Source organism: Crocodylus siamensis, chromosome 15, assembly GCF_052110815.1.
Source record: "Crocodylus siamensis isolate JL-2025a chromosome 15, ASM5211081v1, whole genome shotgun sequence".
Lineage (NCBI taxonomy): Eukaryota > Metazoa > Chordata > Crocodylia > Crocodylidae > Crocodylus > Crocodylus siamensis.
The window spans coordinates 40,180,501-40,197,943 of NC_143409.1; the positions used below are offsets into that span (position 1 = coordinate 40,180,501).

Here is a 17,443-nt window from a genome sequence, read left to right on the forward strand (position 1 = left end):
GCCACCACACAGCCTATATTTAACCCACTGCAACCAATTGCACAGAATCCCATCCTAATCCTTCAGCAACAGCACAGGGTAATTTAAACTATGGGGAGGGCTTCTAAGTGGCTTTTTAACCCATCAGCAACAATGGCAAGACAGTGCTTGGCCTACCAGGACCAAGACTGAGCAAGCATAACCAGGCCAGAGTGGCCAGGAATGAGAAGTGTCCTGGACTAACTGGCACTGTCACTTCCACCCAGCAGGGAGGGGCATTCCTAGCACACCTTAGGGAGACAGGTACCATGTGCAGCTTCCCTGTGGTTGCTGGGGCAGTGCTGATGGCAGATGGCAGCTGTGTGGAGTAGGAGCTCCCCCACTTTATTACATGCTGCTCAGGAACAGGGCTGTGGCATGTTCAGCGGAGGTGCGGGGAGTGGGTGGAGACCTATATCAGAGCAGAGCAAGTGTCTCTGAAAAGCTGGGTTTGAAAAAGACACAGCATTCCTTCCCCCTACAGACCTGCCACCTCAAGGACCAACCCACCCATCAGACAGGTGAGCTTTGCTGAGGGGGAAGTAAGGATGCACACCTCCAGTCCTGCAAGACCCAGACTCCCCAGAGCCAGCCAATTTAAGGTCAGGTGGAAAAGACTCGGCTCTGTGTCTAGCTGGGAACACATAGGGCAAGAGGCTGCATGTACCAGCAGAGCATACCCTGCAACCCGGGGAGATGGAGAATGGTACTCTGAGACTCCCAGAGGGCACATCAGCCTTGCCTGGACACCCACGGGCCCTCAGAACAGGGAGGATGGGTTCAGAGCAAGGACCCTTAAAAAGCAGTAGACTGGGAACAAACCTGGAGGTAGCACAACGATTCTGGTTGTCCCTGGTGCTGGAAAACGGGACCTGGCAGAAGTGCTTAAGGGGCTACTCCCCCTACATGGGGATGTTTCAGCTCTTCCTAAGTCCATCAACAGAGGCGCATCAAGGGAAGAAGCCACTGCCCCTGGAAGCAGTGAAGATGGAGAGGAGGAAAGGGCTATGCAGGAGAGACCTACTAAGGTTGAGCTGTAAGAGCTGAAGCATTACTCCTCTGCTGCAGCTTCACTCTGGGACTGGTCTACCTGATCCTCCTGAAATCTGGATAAGACAGACATTCATCCTCCTTCAGACTCCACATGCCTGGGGCAGGAAGAATCCCCCACTGTGAGATCCACATGAGCAGGGAGCTGCAGGGCACTGGCATTGCTACTATGCTCCAGGCCAAAGACAGCTGTGTTTTAGGCCCACGGGGAGAAACACTAGCGTCTAACACTTTGCCCTTGAGTGCCCCTGCTTTATCTCTGTCTCACTTGGATGCAAGTGCCTGGGTACCATTACAGGCTCTTGGAGACAACCAAGAGCTCCTCTAGCACCTGATCCTGTGGGAAGGAAAGTGCAGACCAGCCTGTCCACTGGACCTCCTAAAACTTCTATTAAACAAAGTTCCTCGGACCCATTCAGCTGTCTCATTCCCCACCTGCCTCAGTGAGGATTTATTAGCAGTGACAGCAGATAGGTTTCCCAGGCAACCTGTGCACACAGCCGGATGGAGCCTCCGAGGTGGCAACTGAACTGGCAGTGAGACAGTGCTGCCAAAGAGACATGTTCCTGCGACAGGGCACCCACCAACACCATCACCATCCAGCTGCATAACAAGAATCGATCCAACCTGGATGACGTTAGGTTCCTGCAGATGCATTGGTTTTAAGGTAGGCAGCGTTCTCTCACAACCAAGGGAGCCCAGACAACCTTAAGGAGGCAAAGAATTCAGTCCCGGGCACCCCTCTGATCTACAAGCCAGAGCCCTTCTCCAGCTCTTTAAGGGCTCTGCAGCGGCCGTTTTAGCTAGGCTGCTGACAAATTCAGCCAACAAGCAGCTGCTACCCAGGTATCAGGGACAATACTAGTTAATGTGGTTATGGCTTCATGCATGGGGGTAGGAGGGGACAAACATGTTTACATACAACAATGGAGCAGGCCTCAGACTCATGGAGATCTGCCCAGGCAGCCTGTAGTGTTAAAGTCCAAGCACCCTACTGTGTTAGAGCATCTAATGCAACCTCTTGCCCAACTGGGGCACAGACACTTAGCCAGACTATTAAGCTGGGAGTGGATCCAAGGGGCAGTTCAGTTTAACACTAGCACCTGCTTGGCTCCCTCTAACACAGTGCTGGACGCTGCCCTGCAGGACGCAGAGGAAACCCAACAGCTGCAACACAGATGCGGGGTGGGGAGGACTCTTCAATACTGAACAGTGTATCTGGATCTGTCACTAGCCTGGTATGACTATATCATAAGGTGGGAAGGGCAGTTTGCTCCAGAGACCTAACAGGGGTAGCACACAGCCTGCCCACCCACAAGAAAAAGGCAGAGACCTTCTCTTATAGTCACCTAGAGCTTCCACTCACAAGCCTTCAAGATAATGGCTCCAGACCTCTTTCCCTATGTGACACCACATGCTTCAGACACGGGGGATCAAAGAAGTGACTGGCAAACTCAAAAGACTCCAAGGAGGACACGCACCCCTGAGGAGCATATAAACTCATCTGTTCTTGTCCCGTAGCTGCAGAAGCAGCTCAAGTCACAGGCTATCGCAGGTAGGACCCAAGGGGTATGTTGGCTGGTGGGTGTTTTTACCCTCTGTCCCACCAGTGCTTCACTTCAGCTACCATAGTACAACAAAACTAAGGCACATCTTCTGTTAGGGAGGCCTTCCCCAAATGCCAATTCCGGTTTACTAACCTGTAACTTCTGGCACTGTGCAGTAAAACTGTTCCCCTGTTTAGGTGGTATTCAATACAGTCCTGTACCTCTGCTCTTAAGTCAGACACAGTAGCTTATAATGGTTGGTACAGTATAATAGCAGTTTTATCTAATGCATCATGTGTTCCCATATGTAATTCCTCACCAGATGCTATGGTGTCTGAACAGATTCAGCTACTGAACAGTATTTTGGCTGGTGCTTTTCAAAGTGGTTCAGATAACTGAGGATGTACTGTACTGGGTTTTAAGCAGGCTCAGTCACTGTTGTTAGGTAAGGCTCCCCCAGGGAGGTGATGAAGCAGGTGCCCAGAGCCAGCTGGGCCTACAAAGGAATACGTGGTATGAGTGAGAGTCACAAGATCTTATTTCCAAGAAAGACCAGGGCTTGTGCCTAAACATGTGGGGAGTTTGCCCAGAGGCCAGAAAGGAGCCTGAGGTATAGCATGCCTTGAAATTCTCACAGCCACTCAAGATTATTAGTGAGGCATCCTGGAGACATTGAGACAAAGCCTGAAGGAAGGAAAGGGAGTCCACAAGGAAAACTACCATTTAAGGGCCTTGAAGAACCTCTGTGAGCTAGTAGGGATAGTGACTTGCCTGCATCAGGAATGAGAGGAGACAGGGAGATGGAAGAAGGAGCAGAGGGCAAGGGGTGAGGAGGCTAAGGTGGCAGCAGGACCCAGGGGGAAGCAGCAGGGAAGGAAGCAGTAGAACACAGGAGTGAGACAGCAGGTGAACAGAGAACATGTTTAGAAAGCATCACCAGCTTTTTCCAGAGAAGATAGAAATTAGGGGCCCTGCCTATCACCATAGTGGAGCAGAGCCTTTGCTGGTGTGGCTGGCCCAGCAGAGCTGAACAGAAGAGCGAGGGTTTTGTTTACATGCCTGGAGGATGTGCTGCAGGAGGGGGTCATCACAGCCAGAGGAGCACCAGAGCGAGTCTTATTCATCCCTGCCGTTAGCTCACTAATTAGAGCTGCGCTCCAGCACCGAGCCCCGCTGGCTCACAGATAAGAGTGCTGACAGCTTAGGCTGTCTCAGCACCCGCCTGGAGAATTGTTCCATTTGCCTCCAATGATCTTTGGAGCGCAGGATCGATCTCCAGGTCACCTGAGCCTCTGAAGCTGGCTGTCCCCTTCGCCTGGGGTTGCAGATTTCTGGGAGCGAGACGACATTGATGGATCGGCCCCTGGAGGCTGGTTCTCACTTAGCACAGACCTCATTTCACAGCTTGGAAAAAGCAACTGTCTGAACATCCCCAGCTAAGATTGCTGGCTGCACCCAGCCAATGGGAAGGGAGCAGAGGGCTGCCATCTATCTTAGCAAGGAGTCACCAGCTCTGTCCTGAGGAACTGTGTTGCTTGGCTTTTGTCATTCCCCATTTTTCTTCATGGACAAGGGCCAAAGAGAGGGGTCTCCAGAGGGCAGGAGGAAAGCAGCTGAAAAGTCAAGCCAGTTCTACCTTTTTTCAGCATGAGTCAGTGATCTCCCAGCTCTGCAGGAGCTCCGGTCATGCTTTTCCCCTGCTTCCTCCAGAGAATCTGTTCAGAGGCAAAGCAGTGTAGGGGACAGGGCACTGGACTGGCAGTCAGAAGACACTGGATGCATTCCCAGCTCTGCCAATGATTCCCTGAAGCACTGGGGCCAGCTCAGGACAGAAGCAGGTCTCAACATCCACCAGACAACAAGGGTCAATTACCATCCTGCCTCCCAGCAGCTGTCCGGGGCAGAGCAATCTCTACAGAAAGCACCAGGGTCAGAGAGCACCCATACTTCTGGATGAAGCTCCCAAGCCCTAGATCTTTAAACAACGGGGATGCATCATAAAGTGGGAGTATTTTCAAAGATGGAGGCCCTAAACAGCCTGGAGACCCACAGAGAGAACAGCAACTGTTCCTCCTGACCAGACCCAATGGCTGCACCTTGCAGCCATGACAGGGTGGCTTCAGAGCAGGGCCCGCAGTATCCTTCCCACAGCAGCAGCCGTGCAGGCAAAGGAATGTGGCAGCTTCCATTGCCAAGGCTACCAGGCACACTGACAGACTCCTCAAGCTGCCCCAAATCTGCTCTCAGCCCTCCAGAGCTCACAGTCTAAGAGGACAAAAATAAAGGACAGAAGAAGCGTGCACAGATCTCACACACATACATCACACAGCCTGAGCAAGTCAGGAAGGTCAATATGTGAAGTCTTCTGTCTCCACCCTCCTTTTACAGCTCTGCCTTGCCTCCTGTTCCTAAACCGGTCTGCATAGCCTTTCCAGTCACAAGTATCACAATTCCATCTGTTGGCATCTTGTAGGCTTTGTGCAACCGGCAGGTCACTGGGAGGGATCACAGTGAGAAGAAGGCAGGAGCCCACACACTGCATGCAGAGGGGAGAGCAGCCCAGGAACAGGCAGAGAGTGGGAGGCTACATTATGAACCAGGGGACAGCATAACACTGAGCTCTGAATGCCAGCACAAGAAAAAAATTGACTTGACACAGCAGAGAAGGGGAAAGGCAGTGGATGCACTTGAGGAGGGAGGGTTGTGGGGGACTTATAGGGGCACAGTCTGAAAACAAGGGAGAGGATTACAGTGAGCAATTTCTTACCTCTCATCCCCATTTGATTTGGGAAATGGTTCACAGGTTTACACTGTTTTGTGTGAGTGCATGCTGCATGTGCGAGTAGGTGAGTGTGAGTGAATTACTGCAGTGGCATGTACTGCTGGTCCCTAAAGCACCCAGATCCCTGCCATAAGAGGTCCTATAAGGGAAAGAGTCACTCCAAATCCCAGACACGCTATTTGAAGAACTGCGGTCCAAATTAAATAAGGGCCCCATGGGAGAAGGCAAATCCCCCTGCTTCTCTCAGCCATGGCCACCCTCAATCCTGCCTGCACACTCCCCCCGCCACCATGCTGGGGAGAGGGACTTGAAGAACTATGCTTCTGACGCTCCTTTTGTGCAGCTGCTGCTGTTGCCATGCGGTGATCCTTGTTGCTATGAAGGTTTGCATGTCAGACAATAGCTTGTTTGGGCTCCAAATGCTGCTGCTACTGGCTGAGATGTTTCCACAGTGAGTCACCATGGTGCTGGAGTGGTCCATCTCAGGAGTGGGCTTTGCTGTGTCCTGTCACCTCCAGGTGACAAGTCCTGTTCAGCTAGTGCACTTCGCTCCAGGTGATAGGAATTACGGTGAGGGAAAAGGAAACTCAGCAGCTAATGAGGCTGCAAGCCTAGTGTTGCTTTCTGGTATAATTAGATCTGCTAATGGCTCCTGCAGATCAGAATCACACCTAACAGAATTAGAGAAACTGCCAAGACAGCTGCTCCCATGAAAGGCATTTAACACAACACATTCCCCATCGGAGGGAGGTAGGCAAGCAGGTAGGCAGGAAGGCAGGTATGGAGAGGAGGCAGACACTCCAAGAGGTATCCCCAGTGGGGGAGCGCTGATGTGACAGGCTGCTACCTTCCTGCAAGCCCAACGACAGGTGAGAGAAGTGCAAGCCACAGACCAGGCTCTGACACAGCCAAAGCCACAGCGATGCAAAGGAGCCAACAGTTTCCACTGGACTTTGGAGGTTTGTGCTCAACAGATGTTTGGTGGCCTCATTTCCCCTGCTGGAGAACGTTTTCTTCCCACTCATGGAGCAGCTCTGACAGGAGGCAAAAATGCAGGGAGGAAAATTTTCCAAACCAGAACATTTTCCGGAAAAATTTCCAGTGCTTTATTTTTCTGTGGGAAATTTTCCATTTCTAAAACTTTGTTTCATAAAATTCATTAGGAACCATGAATGGATGCCAATACAGTATTAGGCAAGCTTGGCAGTTTCAAAGTTGTAATTAATGTTTTTCAGGTGATTAATTGTAGGAAGTGTGTTAGAGAGTACATTCATGTTGTACTGATTTGTAAACAAGAGGGTAAATACACTCACATCATTATCCAAACCAAAAATCAAGTTATGAATTCACCTAATTGACTGTGCAGGTCAAATCAAAAACAAAACACAAGATACCATGCACAGTTCTTCGGGTGTGATAAAATTACTGTCTCAACAGTTTTCAGTGCCTTCATTTTTTTTCTTAAATTTAAACGAACAATGTAAAGGAAGTACATGCTATTGTGTATTGTCTTTACATTTTTACAAGTATTCCAATAAAAATAATTTCTTTCCATGTAAAGCTTTGAATTTGTTTGAATATAACATTTAAACCACATTAAGTGTGCTGTATTTAATTTTTTTCCTAATCAAATATTTCAGTTCAAATACTTGTGGCTATTGGGACATAACATTAACACTGGGGTACTTTTTTTAGTTTTGTTTATTACATAGAAGTCAAATGAACATGCTAAATCAGATTATGCTCTATTTAGGGCATTGGAAAATGTTCCGGAAAATTTTGAATTCGAAAATTTTCCAGAAAACTCACATCTCTGACCAGAGGACTGCTCTGTCAGCTCCAGGCAGAGCAGATGGGTGAATGGCAGAAGCATCCCCCTAAACAGCATCAGACTCCCTGGACCCTGTGGTTCACATCCTGGGAGGGCTGACCTAGACTTTTACACCCTCTGCCCCCTGGCTGGTACTCCACACAGTGGGTGTCACACAAGCCTTTGAAAAGCAGCCCTCTGCCCACAAGATGAAGGAGGACTAGCAAACATGTGCTCCACTGCTGTGCGTGGTCCTCCTTCCCAGAGGGGTATCATGAACAGGGCTACCCCAGGCTACTTGGAGATGAGCCATAATATACAAAGTCTTTTCTAGCTGACAGCTCATGACTTTGATGGACAGCAGGACAGCTACAGGATGGCTACTGGATGTGCAACAAATTCACTCTCCCCAGCTTGCAGGAAAGGGCATTAATCTGTTCAGACTGGGAAAGGGGCACGTCAGCAACACTCAGCAGGGAGCTGCAGGGCTGTGAGCAAACAGTGTTTTTGCAAAAAGGCCTATGTCAGAGCAATTACCATGGGACTTCAAGGGGCACATTCAACACAAATTCAATTTGCCAGGGACTTGTCAAACAACAGATAAGAGCTTTACACCCCCTCCCAGACTCCCTGGGAACATAGCACATCACTGTCTTACACCGGTGGCCAATACTTAGTTACCTCAGGAATTCATCAGGGAAAGGTATGTGTCAAAACTCACAAGTGCGTGCTGGGAACGCCCAAGGCAGCGCCTTCAGGAAGTCTGCACTCAACCAGCAGCAAGCATCATCCTGTACCTGCCAAGCCCGGGTAACTGCCACAAGAGGAGGGATTTGGCTGGTCCTCTCAGCAGAGAAGCAGGCTGGCACAATGCTGGCTAGGAAGCTCCTCTCCATTTCAGCCTCATTTTGAAGTGCCTGCCCAGGTGCATACAGCAAGTTGCTTAGCAGGCAAGGAGACTCACTCCCCCAACCGCCTGAACAAACTCCTGAATGAATCGGCCTGATTCAGTAAAGGCGGCAAGGCCCTTCCAATTCCCCGCACCTGACATTACCAATCTGGTTTAGACAAGGCTGTATCTGTGCAGAAAACAGCACAAATCCATCCACTCTGCACAGGCAGCAGTGCATTCAGCTGAAACACCAGATTCACATGCTGCAACGTACCCTGCTCCATGTTAGGCCCACATAGCAGACACCACACACTTCCTGGATGTGACTATGAGGCTCATATTTCAGGCTATGAACTTTCGCTTGAGACATCACTTTGTACAACGAAGCACTATCCTAGGGTGAGGGGCTCCTGGCAGCCAAGAACAGGTAGTACTGATGCTCCTTCAGCCCAGAGCCCTTCTCAAGCAGTAGAGAAAGTGGCAACACACACACATTTGCCTTTGCTGCTTCAGCCAGGCTCTGGGCAGCAGCACACAGTTATTCACGAGGGAAGAGAGAAAAACCAAGACTAGAGGGAGGAGGGAAAAGGAATGATGAAAATGAAAGGAAGAGGAGAGGGAGCACTACTGCTCAATCCCACCACACAGGAGCAAGAGAGCAGTACATCTGAGCACCAAAAGGAAGGTTGATTGGGAGCAACAAGAGAGCAGCACAGGTTAGCAGCCACAGCACAAGCTCTCTCTGCCACCTCAGTGTGGACTGTGATTGCTAGTGGGGGCTGATGTCCCTGTGGCTGCTAACCTCACCTGTGCTAGCTAGGCTGAAACGAGCACAGATCTGCCTAGCCAGGAGTCAATCACACCTCCTTTTTTGCTGGGTCATCGCATCCTTCACAGCCAATGTTTTTACCTAGCCCGCTGTGAACATCTTGGGTCAAGAACAAATGCTAGATGCCTCTGAGTACACCATGCAAGTCCTGGCCTCAGCCATCACAACAGCCAGGTCGGCCCTAATCCTAAAGCTATAATTATAAGTGCTGCTGTTAAATCTCATCACCATAGAGAATGGGAGGGGGTCAGGAGCAGAATGGGGACAGCTCCCTCGCAGAGGCACTAGTTAGTTCTTATACACCAAGGGCCAGACCTTAATCCAGCTAGTAGGTGCCTTCATGGACTTAGGTACACAATTGTGATCCTATTCCACCCTACTCAAGTACCTGAAAAACAATTCATGCAGAAAGCAGGTGGAGCTGCCCTCCTGCTCCTGCTCTTTGTGACAGTCTTCAGGCTGGAGTGATTAAAGTGGGCTTAATAGGTAAGGTAGGTTCTGCTAGACGCACACTATGGCAACACTACAGAGACGACTGGAATCGACCAAAGGAAACAAGAGGACCTGAACCGTGCATGACAGGAGCGCAGGGCACGCTGCAGGAGCCGTCGGAAATGACAGCAGGAACCAAGCGGCAGCCGGCAGAGCCAGGCGGGGAAGGATTTTTGCACATGTTCATTGAATTACTATAGACTAAAAATAGGCAAGCGGCAGGAGCCACGGAATGCCTCCGAGGCACGGTCTGAACCGATAGCTGCAAAAGAAAAGGATAATGTGGCAGGACAAGCAGGTGGGCTGCAGAGCTGCACAGATTGGTGAGGCAGGAGAGAAGGGATGAGTGGGAGGGGGGCAAAAGAAACACTAGGAACTGATGGGAAAGGAGGAGCTGAAACCTGATGGAAGCGGGGAGAAGGAGGGAGGGAAGGGAAATAAGCAGTGTAGTGAAAATGACCGTTGCTCAGCTGATTCAGGGGGAGCGGGGAGACTGGTGCCATCACTCTCTTTGAAGAATCACAGAGCTGTGTGAAGCAATCTACGCTTGAACATTTTACAAGGTGCCCAGGAGCTGCGAGGAAAGAGCTGCAGTGCCTCAGCTCAGGAGAGAGGCTGTGGCACATGGAGACCTTCTGTTCCTTGGCAAGGTTCTCAGCTGCTGCTGCTCAAGAAGCTCCATTTTCCTAACAGGGGGCTGATGAATGTGAAACCCATTTGGCTCCAGAAAAAAAAATGAGGAGCTTGATTCTGTCTCTTCCCCACCCCAGGGGGTGGGATGGAAGCAGCATGGGTGGGAGAAAGGCAGTGATTCTCCCTTAGCCCTCTGGCTGCCACTGAAGTGGGTGGCCTCATGGATCATCCCCCCTTCCAGCCTCCCTTCATGCTCTCCCCTCCCCTGGCTCTCCACCTTGCCAATATAAAAGAGCAGGAGTTCCCAGTTCTTGCCTGTTTCCCTGCTGCCCACAGGAGTCTGCACAGCAGCAAAAAAACCAAGCAGTCTCAGTAATTTCATGCTGCTGCAGCTTTGGAAAAACAGCAGAGCGACAGGGTCTCTCCGCAGGCTTGGGCAGACCACAGCACAGTGGGTCAGACTGGAACAGCTTTCTTTGCCAGAGCAGAAGCTGGATACTTAAGGTCTTTTAAACTACAGTCCATGTCCTCCAGACATCAACATCTCCGGCTCCCCTGCTCCATAATGTGCACGAGGGACTGTTCACTCTTTGCCACTGGGTCTTGCAACCCCAGCTGGACATTGATTCCCTGCTGTCCCAAATAAGGGGAGCAATGGGGTTTACACAACACGCCTGCAGAATCCCAAACCCAGATTTCTTTTGGACTTTCAGGTATGGGTCAGGATGCTGCAGACAGCCAGAGAGGAAGATAGGCCAGTTGTTACAGCACTAGCCCAGGATGTGGAGATTACTTAGCCTTTCTCCCCAGCTGTGTAATCCCTGCCTTGCTGGGTAAATGCATTAAAGCTGGTGCTCAGGTACTACAGTGATAGAGGTCACACAAGTACCACAGACAGAACAGATCTAACACAGAGAGACCACACTGCTGGACTCCAAGGCCATAACACAAGAGCAGAAGGATTTTCTGAACTGAGAGGCAACGTTTCTCTCTCTGGTCATGCAAACCCATACAGAGAAACCAGACTATGGCTCAAGCAGACTAAAAAGGAAAAGTAGGGGGGAATGAAGGCTGCTTCACATGGCTAGAACGTGGCCACTAGACAAATGTTTTCAAAAGTACCACCCCAGCCTCTCAAAGCAAGTGTACCTCGTTTTCCCCAGTCTGATCCTATGACCCTGGCACAGACAGGGCAGTCAGCAGCACAGCTGGTTTTCACACCCTCACTGTATTTTCACTCTTGCAAGCACATGCCACATTCACAATCAAGGCTCCTAACCCTGCAGGCCATTTCCTGCCCCCCACCAGCCACACTAGCTGATAAAGGAGGAATCCCCCAAAGGCCATTTTCAGCACTGCTGCTCCTGCCTTCCTCAGATGTGGTGGGAAAGCCAGATCCAATGCCCAGCTGCCCATGAATCCAATGAAATCTTCCAAGCACACAAGTATGCAGAGCACAGGGGTGGGGACACAGTGGACAAGGACAGTTGAAGTTTCCTGACCCAAGCACAAGCATGAAACAAAAACTACCACTGTAAGTCAGGATCCCCTGGGCCATGGACTGTCAGGTGATTCGCCACACAGGTTCCTCCCCTCCCAGCTACTTCAGCTCTTGACACAAGTCCAACATAGAACCATTTCCATTCTAATCAGCTCCATGTCTGAAGCCATTATACCACTCAGTCCTAAGCCAAGCCTATATGAAAAAAATGGACCAGGGGAGTCAGGCCCAACCTAGGCCCAATCCTTACACATAGCTGATGAGAAAAAATAGCTTATTTCACCGTGGATCACTGGATGCACTTAAAGTTGCCACAGCGAGGTGAACTCCAGCTGCAAAGTTACACAAAAGTTGTAGGTGTGTTTTGTAACATCTGCTTGCGAGGCTGGGAGCTTTACACAAGCAACATCTGGCCAAGTGACAGCAGCATACGCCTGCTGATGGAAATATGAGTTTAGGTTCAGCTTTAATGATCATTCAAGATAACGAAGAGAGCTTCAGGAAGAGCAGCTGCAAGAGCCCAGCTTGAGGGAATAGGCAGAAAGGGAGCAGCAGTCCCATGCAGTTAACCCCTCCACAACAACAGAAGAGCAGATGTCAGAGGGCCTTAAATGTCCTAATCTTCCCGCGTTTCTGAAGTGACTAATTGTTAACTAACTTCTCCCATTCCCATAACCCTGTTACAGTTAATGTTTGTGACTCAGGGTTCTCACTCTGTTTCCCAATTCCTGCTTAGACCAAAAATGCTAGGTGAAAAGCACTAGCCATGGTTTCTCTCATTTGTCTAGAAGCAGGACACAAATTATCTGTCATCAGGAAGACTATTTGGAGATCCTCAGCTCAATGTGATGTGTGGATAAAAAAAGTATGGTCTGGTGCTTATTTCTGCACAGCAAGATTCACCCCCAACATTCATTTGCTGGATACTGCCTGCAGCAGATGTAACCTTCATTTCAAATGCCTCAAGGCCAGTTTATAAAAGACAAATCCAGAATTTCTTGAACAGGGCAAATGCAAAAGTCATGAGGAAAGCTGCTAAACCTGCTAGCCAGCAAGTAGAAGGTAACATCAATACCAAAACACTTCAGAGACTGGGACCTGGCGTACAGAGAGTGAACCTCTGTAACCTCAGCAAGGCTCTGTTTCCACAAATCCTCTCCCACAGATTCCTGGTGCATGCCCCACTTCTAGATCTACAAATGTCCAGGGGAAATCCACTCCCTTACCTCCATGAAACCCTAGCTGCTTCCTGCTGCATAGGAAAAGAGTAAACTTACAGGTCTGGCCTGAACTCAGCCCACCGCTTCCCAAACTGACAAGCTTCTATGTAGCCAAAGGACAACAGCAGGCTCAGAGGTTCAGTGTAATGATGCTTGTATCAGGAGAAAACAGAGCTCTGCATTCCCTGGTAACCAGTGAAAGGAATGCTGGCGTCCAGTAACTACCAAAGACCAAGTCTTCTGAACTGGGAACATAAACGAGCTCCTTGCGCAGAAGCACAGATGAGTGCCAATTGCTTGGCTGAACAATAACAATTGAAGGGCCCTGATCTTCTGTAGGCCCTGTTCTAAGAGCTCTGATGGGGCTAACTACCCAGCCAGAGATTCATGTGGACATGGCATATATTTGATTGTATGATCAAAACCAAGTTTGAAGATGTGGAAGGCACCTCATTGAGTTCTTTCTCCTTTCCCTTCTTAAACAATTAACTCTTTGACAAAAGCGCACACATCGGGCTAGACATTTTAGAGTGCAAGCTGGGCAATGACATAAAATAATACAGTCAGTGAAGACCTTTGCATGCTGTTGGATCTACTGTGCCACCTTTGAGTTGTGCCCTCAAAACCACCATGGTCTCAGCTAATATCCTGCACAATACCCCCAAGCCCTCCTATGCCTGGAAGATTGGTGCTAACATAGAGAGCAAGGGACAGGGATGTTGTACACACTCTGCAACCACCACCCTGGCTGGGAAGGGGGATCATTATAAAGGCACAGTCTATCCGTGATGGAAAAAGGGAAAACCAGCTCTCAGACAGCACTTACCATCTTCTGTTTCCTGCCAGACAATGCCCTCCAGGTTGACGCTGGTTCCGGGTTCACAAGGGCCCAGACATTCTGGCTCAGTAGCCAATGCTACGTCACATGTGTTCACCCCCACCGAGCGGGTGCGTACCATGATCTGCTCACATGGGGAGGAGATGTCGTTATTGACAACAGGGACAAGGAGGTGCAGTGGCAGTACCGCGGGGGTGGAGACCGGAGACTCCATCTGTGGGGAAAGAGAAATATGCTCGTTAGAACTGAAGAATGTGCAGAGGAGAAAGCAGAGCGACAGGCCTCCCTCCCACACTCTTGACACAACAGTACAGGTCCCTACCCCCTATTCCTATGCTGCTGTGAGAGCCTGCCTGTTTGCTAGCAGGGGCTTCATATCCCAGACATCCTAAACTACAGACCAAGGACCTGGTAAGACTCTTCCAGCCCCGATACGCCCATGATTCCTGTATCACCAAAAAGCTACCCTTTTTATAGCATCTGTCTAGGTCAAATCCAACATGCTTCAGCCAGAGACCCATGCTCACTTGCTCAGCTGTAGCAGCTCTCACTCACCTGAGCATCCATCCTAAAACTTCAGTACATGAACAGTCTTCAGAGCACCGGATCCCACACATTGCTTGCTTTGTTAAGAGGCATAAAGGCAGGCAGAACGACCCTGCATCTAACAGCCCTCTACTACAGGACACTACTAGGACACTACCAGGCTGGCAGGGAAGGGTAGGACAGGGAAGGCAGCCAGTACCTTCAGCTGCCCACTCCATAATCACAGCCTCCCTCCAGCTCCCCTCAAGGATAGATGGACTCCCAGCTACCTACATGGTGGGTGCTTGTAGACTGCATCCCAAATATCCCCCTTCTATGCCAAGATGCATGCAGGCCCATCCAGACAGAAAACAGCCAGAGGGGATCTGGTGACAGAGCTGAATGGCTGCAGGCAAGGTCACTGTCAGTCATCTTGCTTCCCTTGCACTCAAAAGCAGCTTCCTCAGTGCCAAAACTAGGCTAGGTCTGTGTAGAAAGCAAACAGCTCAGCTGAACAGGACTGAGTACAGCCAAGCCCTGGGGCCACCTCCACCCCATCTTCAAAAAGCCAGATTCTCAGCAGCTGTGATGCTGACACTCAGTCAGGATGGGCAAGTGGACGAATGAGCCACCCCACCCAGTATTCACTGGTCCAGTGTCATGTAATGAAAGGCAGCAGCTGGTTCTCAGAGGCTGCTATATATCAGAGACCTGCCCACAATCCCAGCCCAAGGGGAGCATAGATACATACTTCTCCATTGCCAGGAGAGTTCAGATCATCATCTTAACCCTGACCAGAGAAGCACCCTTCCCACCCGCCCTGAATCAAGCCACCAGCCACATCCAGCAACAGAGACTCACAGCAGTACTCACGCTGACTATTTAAACTCTGCTTAGCTCTCCTCCCCCAGGGCAGGCCGTCTGATCTTGGTTGGATGCTGAGCAGGCTCAAAACAGCTGCAGGCAGTACTGCTGCTTCAGTCACCAGTGAGTTCAGGCACGGGAATACAAGGCACTCAGGGGAAGACTCTCCCCAGTATCCAGCTCTGAATTATGTCAAAAGATGCCCCTGTCACAGTCTGCTGCTTGGCACAAACCTATCGTGGCCCTGGGAGCAGTGCCTGAAGCTAGATGCAGGGGAAGCTTGGCTGGCCATAGCCAGCCCCAGAGAGGTGGAAACAAATAACTCCAAGCCACTAGCCAGGAGGTGTCCTGGCACCACAAGCATTTCCAACCACAGAGTCATCGCTATATGTGGAACAATGCTGTCGACAGCCACAAAATGTTCACACTCCCATTCAGACTAATTCTGGGCCCTGAACAACTGCCAAAACATTAGCCTTATCTGCTTGTTCTCTCTCTCACGCACACACAGAGTCCTTCACTAAGCCTGCCTTTTTATGAAGCAATTAGCTGGAGTGGAAGCCTTCGTGTTGAATCTTGTCTGTCACATCAGCTCTACCGAGCTCTTGTGTGCTCCCACGTGACCTCCGCAGGCTGTGTGGCCAGAGCTCCCCATCTCTCTCACACCCAGCCCTCCAGGTCAGAGATGTGTGTGTAGATTCAGCCAGTAACTAGCACTCTGCCAAGCACCCCTGGAGTCCCAGTGTGCACAAGCTAAGTGAGGGGTGGCAGTAGGAACCAGCTGGCATGCTGGAGTGCCCCTCTGAAGGAGCAGGATGTGAAGGGACTATTTCTAAGACAGTGGACTGCACTGCCTCCCCCACCACCCACAGGCACAATGGTGGTAAAAGCACAAGCTTGTTCCATGCTAACAGAGGAAACAACCATGACCCTTGTTACCAGGGGTCTCATGGAGCGGAGCAACGGGAACGGATTTGCCATTCCAGCCATGTTAACACTGCAGCGTACAGAGTGTCTTCTGCCTGCTCGCCTGCAGTCAGCTCCTTGTCCTCCTGCGTATGTCCTCCGTCTGGACAGCTCATCAGAGCGAATCCAGTCCAATAAGCATTAAAGCCAACCTAGAGGTTTAATCAACAGTGACTGAGCCACACATCTCTCCCCAGCCAGTGGCAGAGCCCACGCCTGTGTGCTGTCTCTTCCTCAGGCTCCTTTCCCAACCTAACACCAGCCCTGAACTCCCACCGGAAAGATCAGATCCGTCAGGATCTCATTCCTTGGCTTTCATGTCCTAGCACTGGCTCAGAGAGACACTCGCTGTGGTCATGCTTGTACTGCCTGAGCCCATTTAATTCCCATTTCACAGGGCAGGTTTTGAGATACAGGAATAGTGCCTGCAAGGGGAAAAAAAAAGAAGCCTGGAGGTGCTGCACTGCCCGCACTGCCCGCGAGGTAGCACTGATCCCCATGAAAGGAAGGGGACCTCCCTGCACACCCACAGCTGGTCCCTTGGGGCATTGCTGCAACCTAGGGCAGGAGCTCCAGAAAGCGCTTGGCTCCTGAAAACCAAGCTCCCTGAAGCTTGAAGGGGCTGCCTCCAACTCCAATCTGCTTAGCAACTTAAAGCCAATCTCCTGGAATGAAATATCTGGAGAGAAACCATGTATAGCTGGCTCTACTCAGATGACAGCAGCAAGCCTGGAAGAAAGTGAGTGTTGGGGGAACGGTCACCCCCAGGCACCCCTGACTCACCAGTGCCTGGGAGCAGTGGCTGATCACTTGTTTGTGCGTGCGGCGGAAAGGAAGGGGCACCTGGGGGTTTTGAAACTGCTCGGCTTCCTTCCACTTTGCAACAGAAACCACAGTGCAGCACAGGAGCGTTTAATTACAGTTCCAGCTCTGCTAATTATTGCTTGGTCACATTTGTAATCTGCATTACGCCACAGTGCATAATAAGCAGCTCGCTGAGATCTATCTAATAAGTGAGGCGGCTTTATGGGATTTCATATTTCACTCTGCACTGGAACAAATACAGCCTCATTTATCAGCCATCAGGAGGAGAGGGAAACCAGGAAAGGAAGCTGCTCGCTCCACTACTTGCCTGAAGCTTCAGGCTAAGGGAAAGGGGGGGGGGGGGGGGGGACCCTGAGAGGAAGGATCCAGGGGCTGAGGAGGAGAACAAAGCCTCCAGCAGGGAGACAGGCAGGCAGGTAGCCTGATGCTAGGGGCAGGTTTGGAACAAAGCTGAGAAACGGGGCAGAGGTGAAAAGAGAAGATCAATCCCTGAATTCACCCAGCCCATCTGTCTTATCTCTCAGAGACAGAGCTTTTCATCCTGCTTCTTTATCAAGCCTAACACAAGGTGAGGGGATTCGCCTGCTGGTCACAGTATAAGCCTGGAGCAGACAGCGTGTGAACAGGGATTGATGTGGGAAAGGAAAGAAC

At 50.5% G+C, this 17,443-nt stretch overlaps 1 protein-coding gene across 2 annotated transcripts in view; it reads right to left on the bottom strand.

The window, feature by feature from the left end:
* Positions 1 to 17,443, bottom strand: part of ZNF609 (zinc finger protein 609) — a 94,483-nt gene that overhangs the window by 17,599 nt on the left and 59,441 nt on the right. For both annotated transcript variants that reach the window (XM_090029883.1, XM_090029882.1), the window contains exon 2: positions 13,601 to 13,826. In XM_090029883.1, the coding sequence (XP_089886009.1) occupies positions 13,601 to 13,826 (226 nt within the window). The remainder of the gene's footprint in view (positions 1 to 13,600; positions 13,827 to 17,443) is intronic.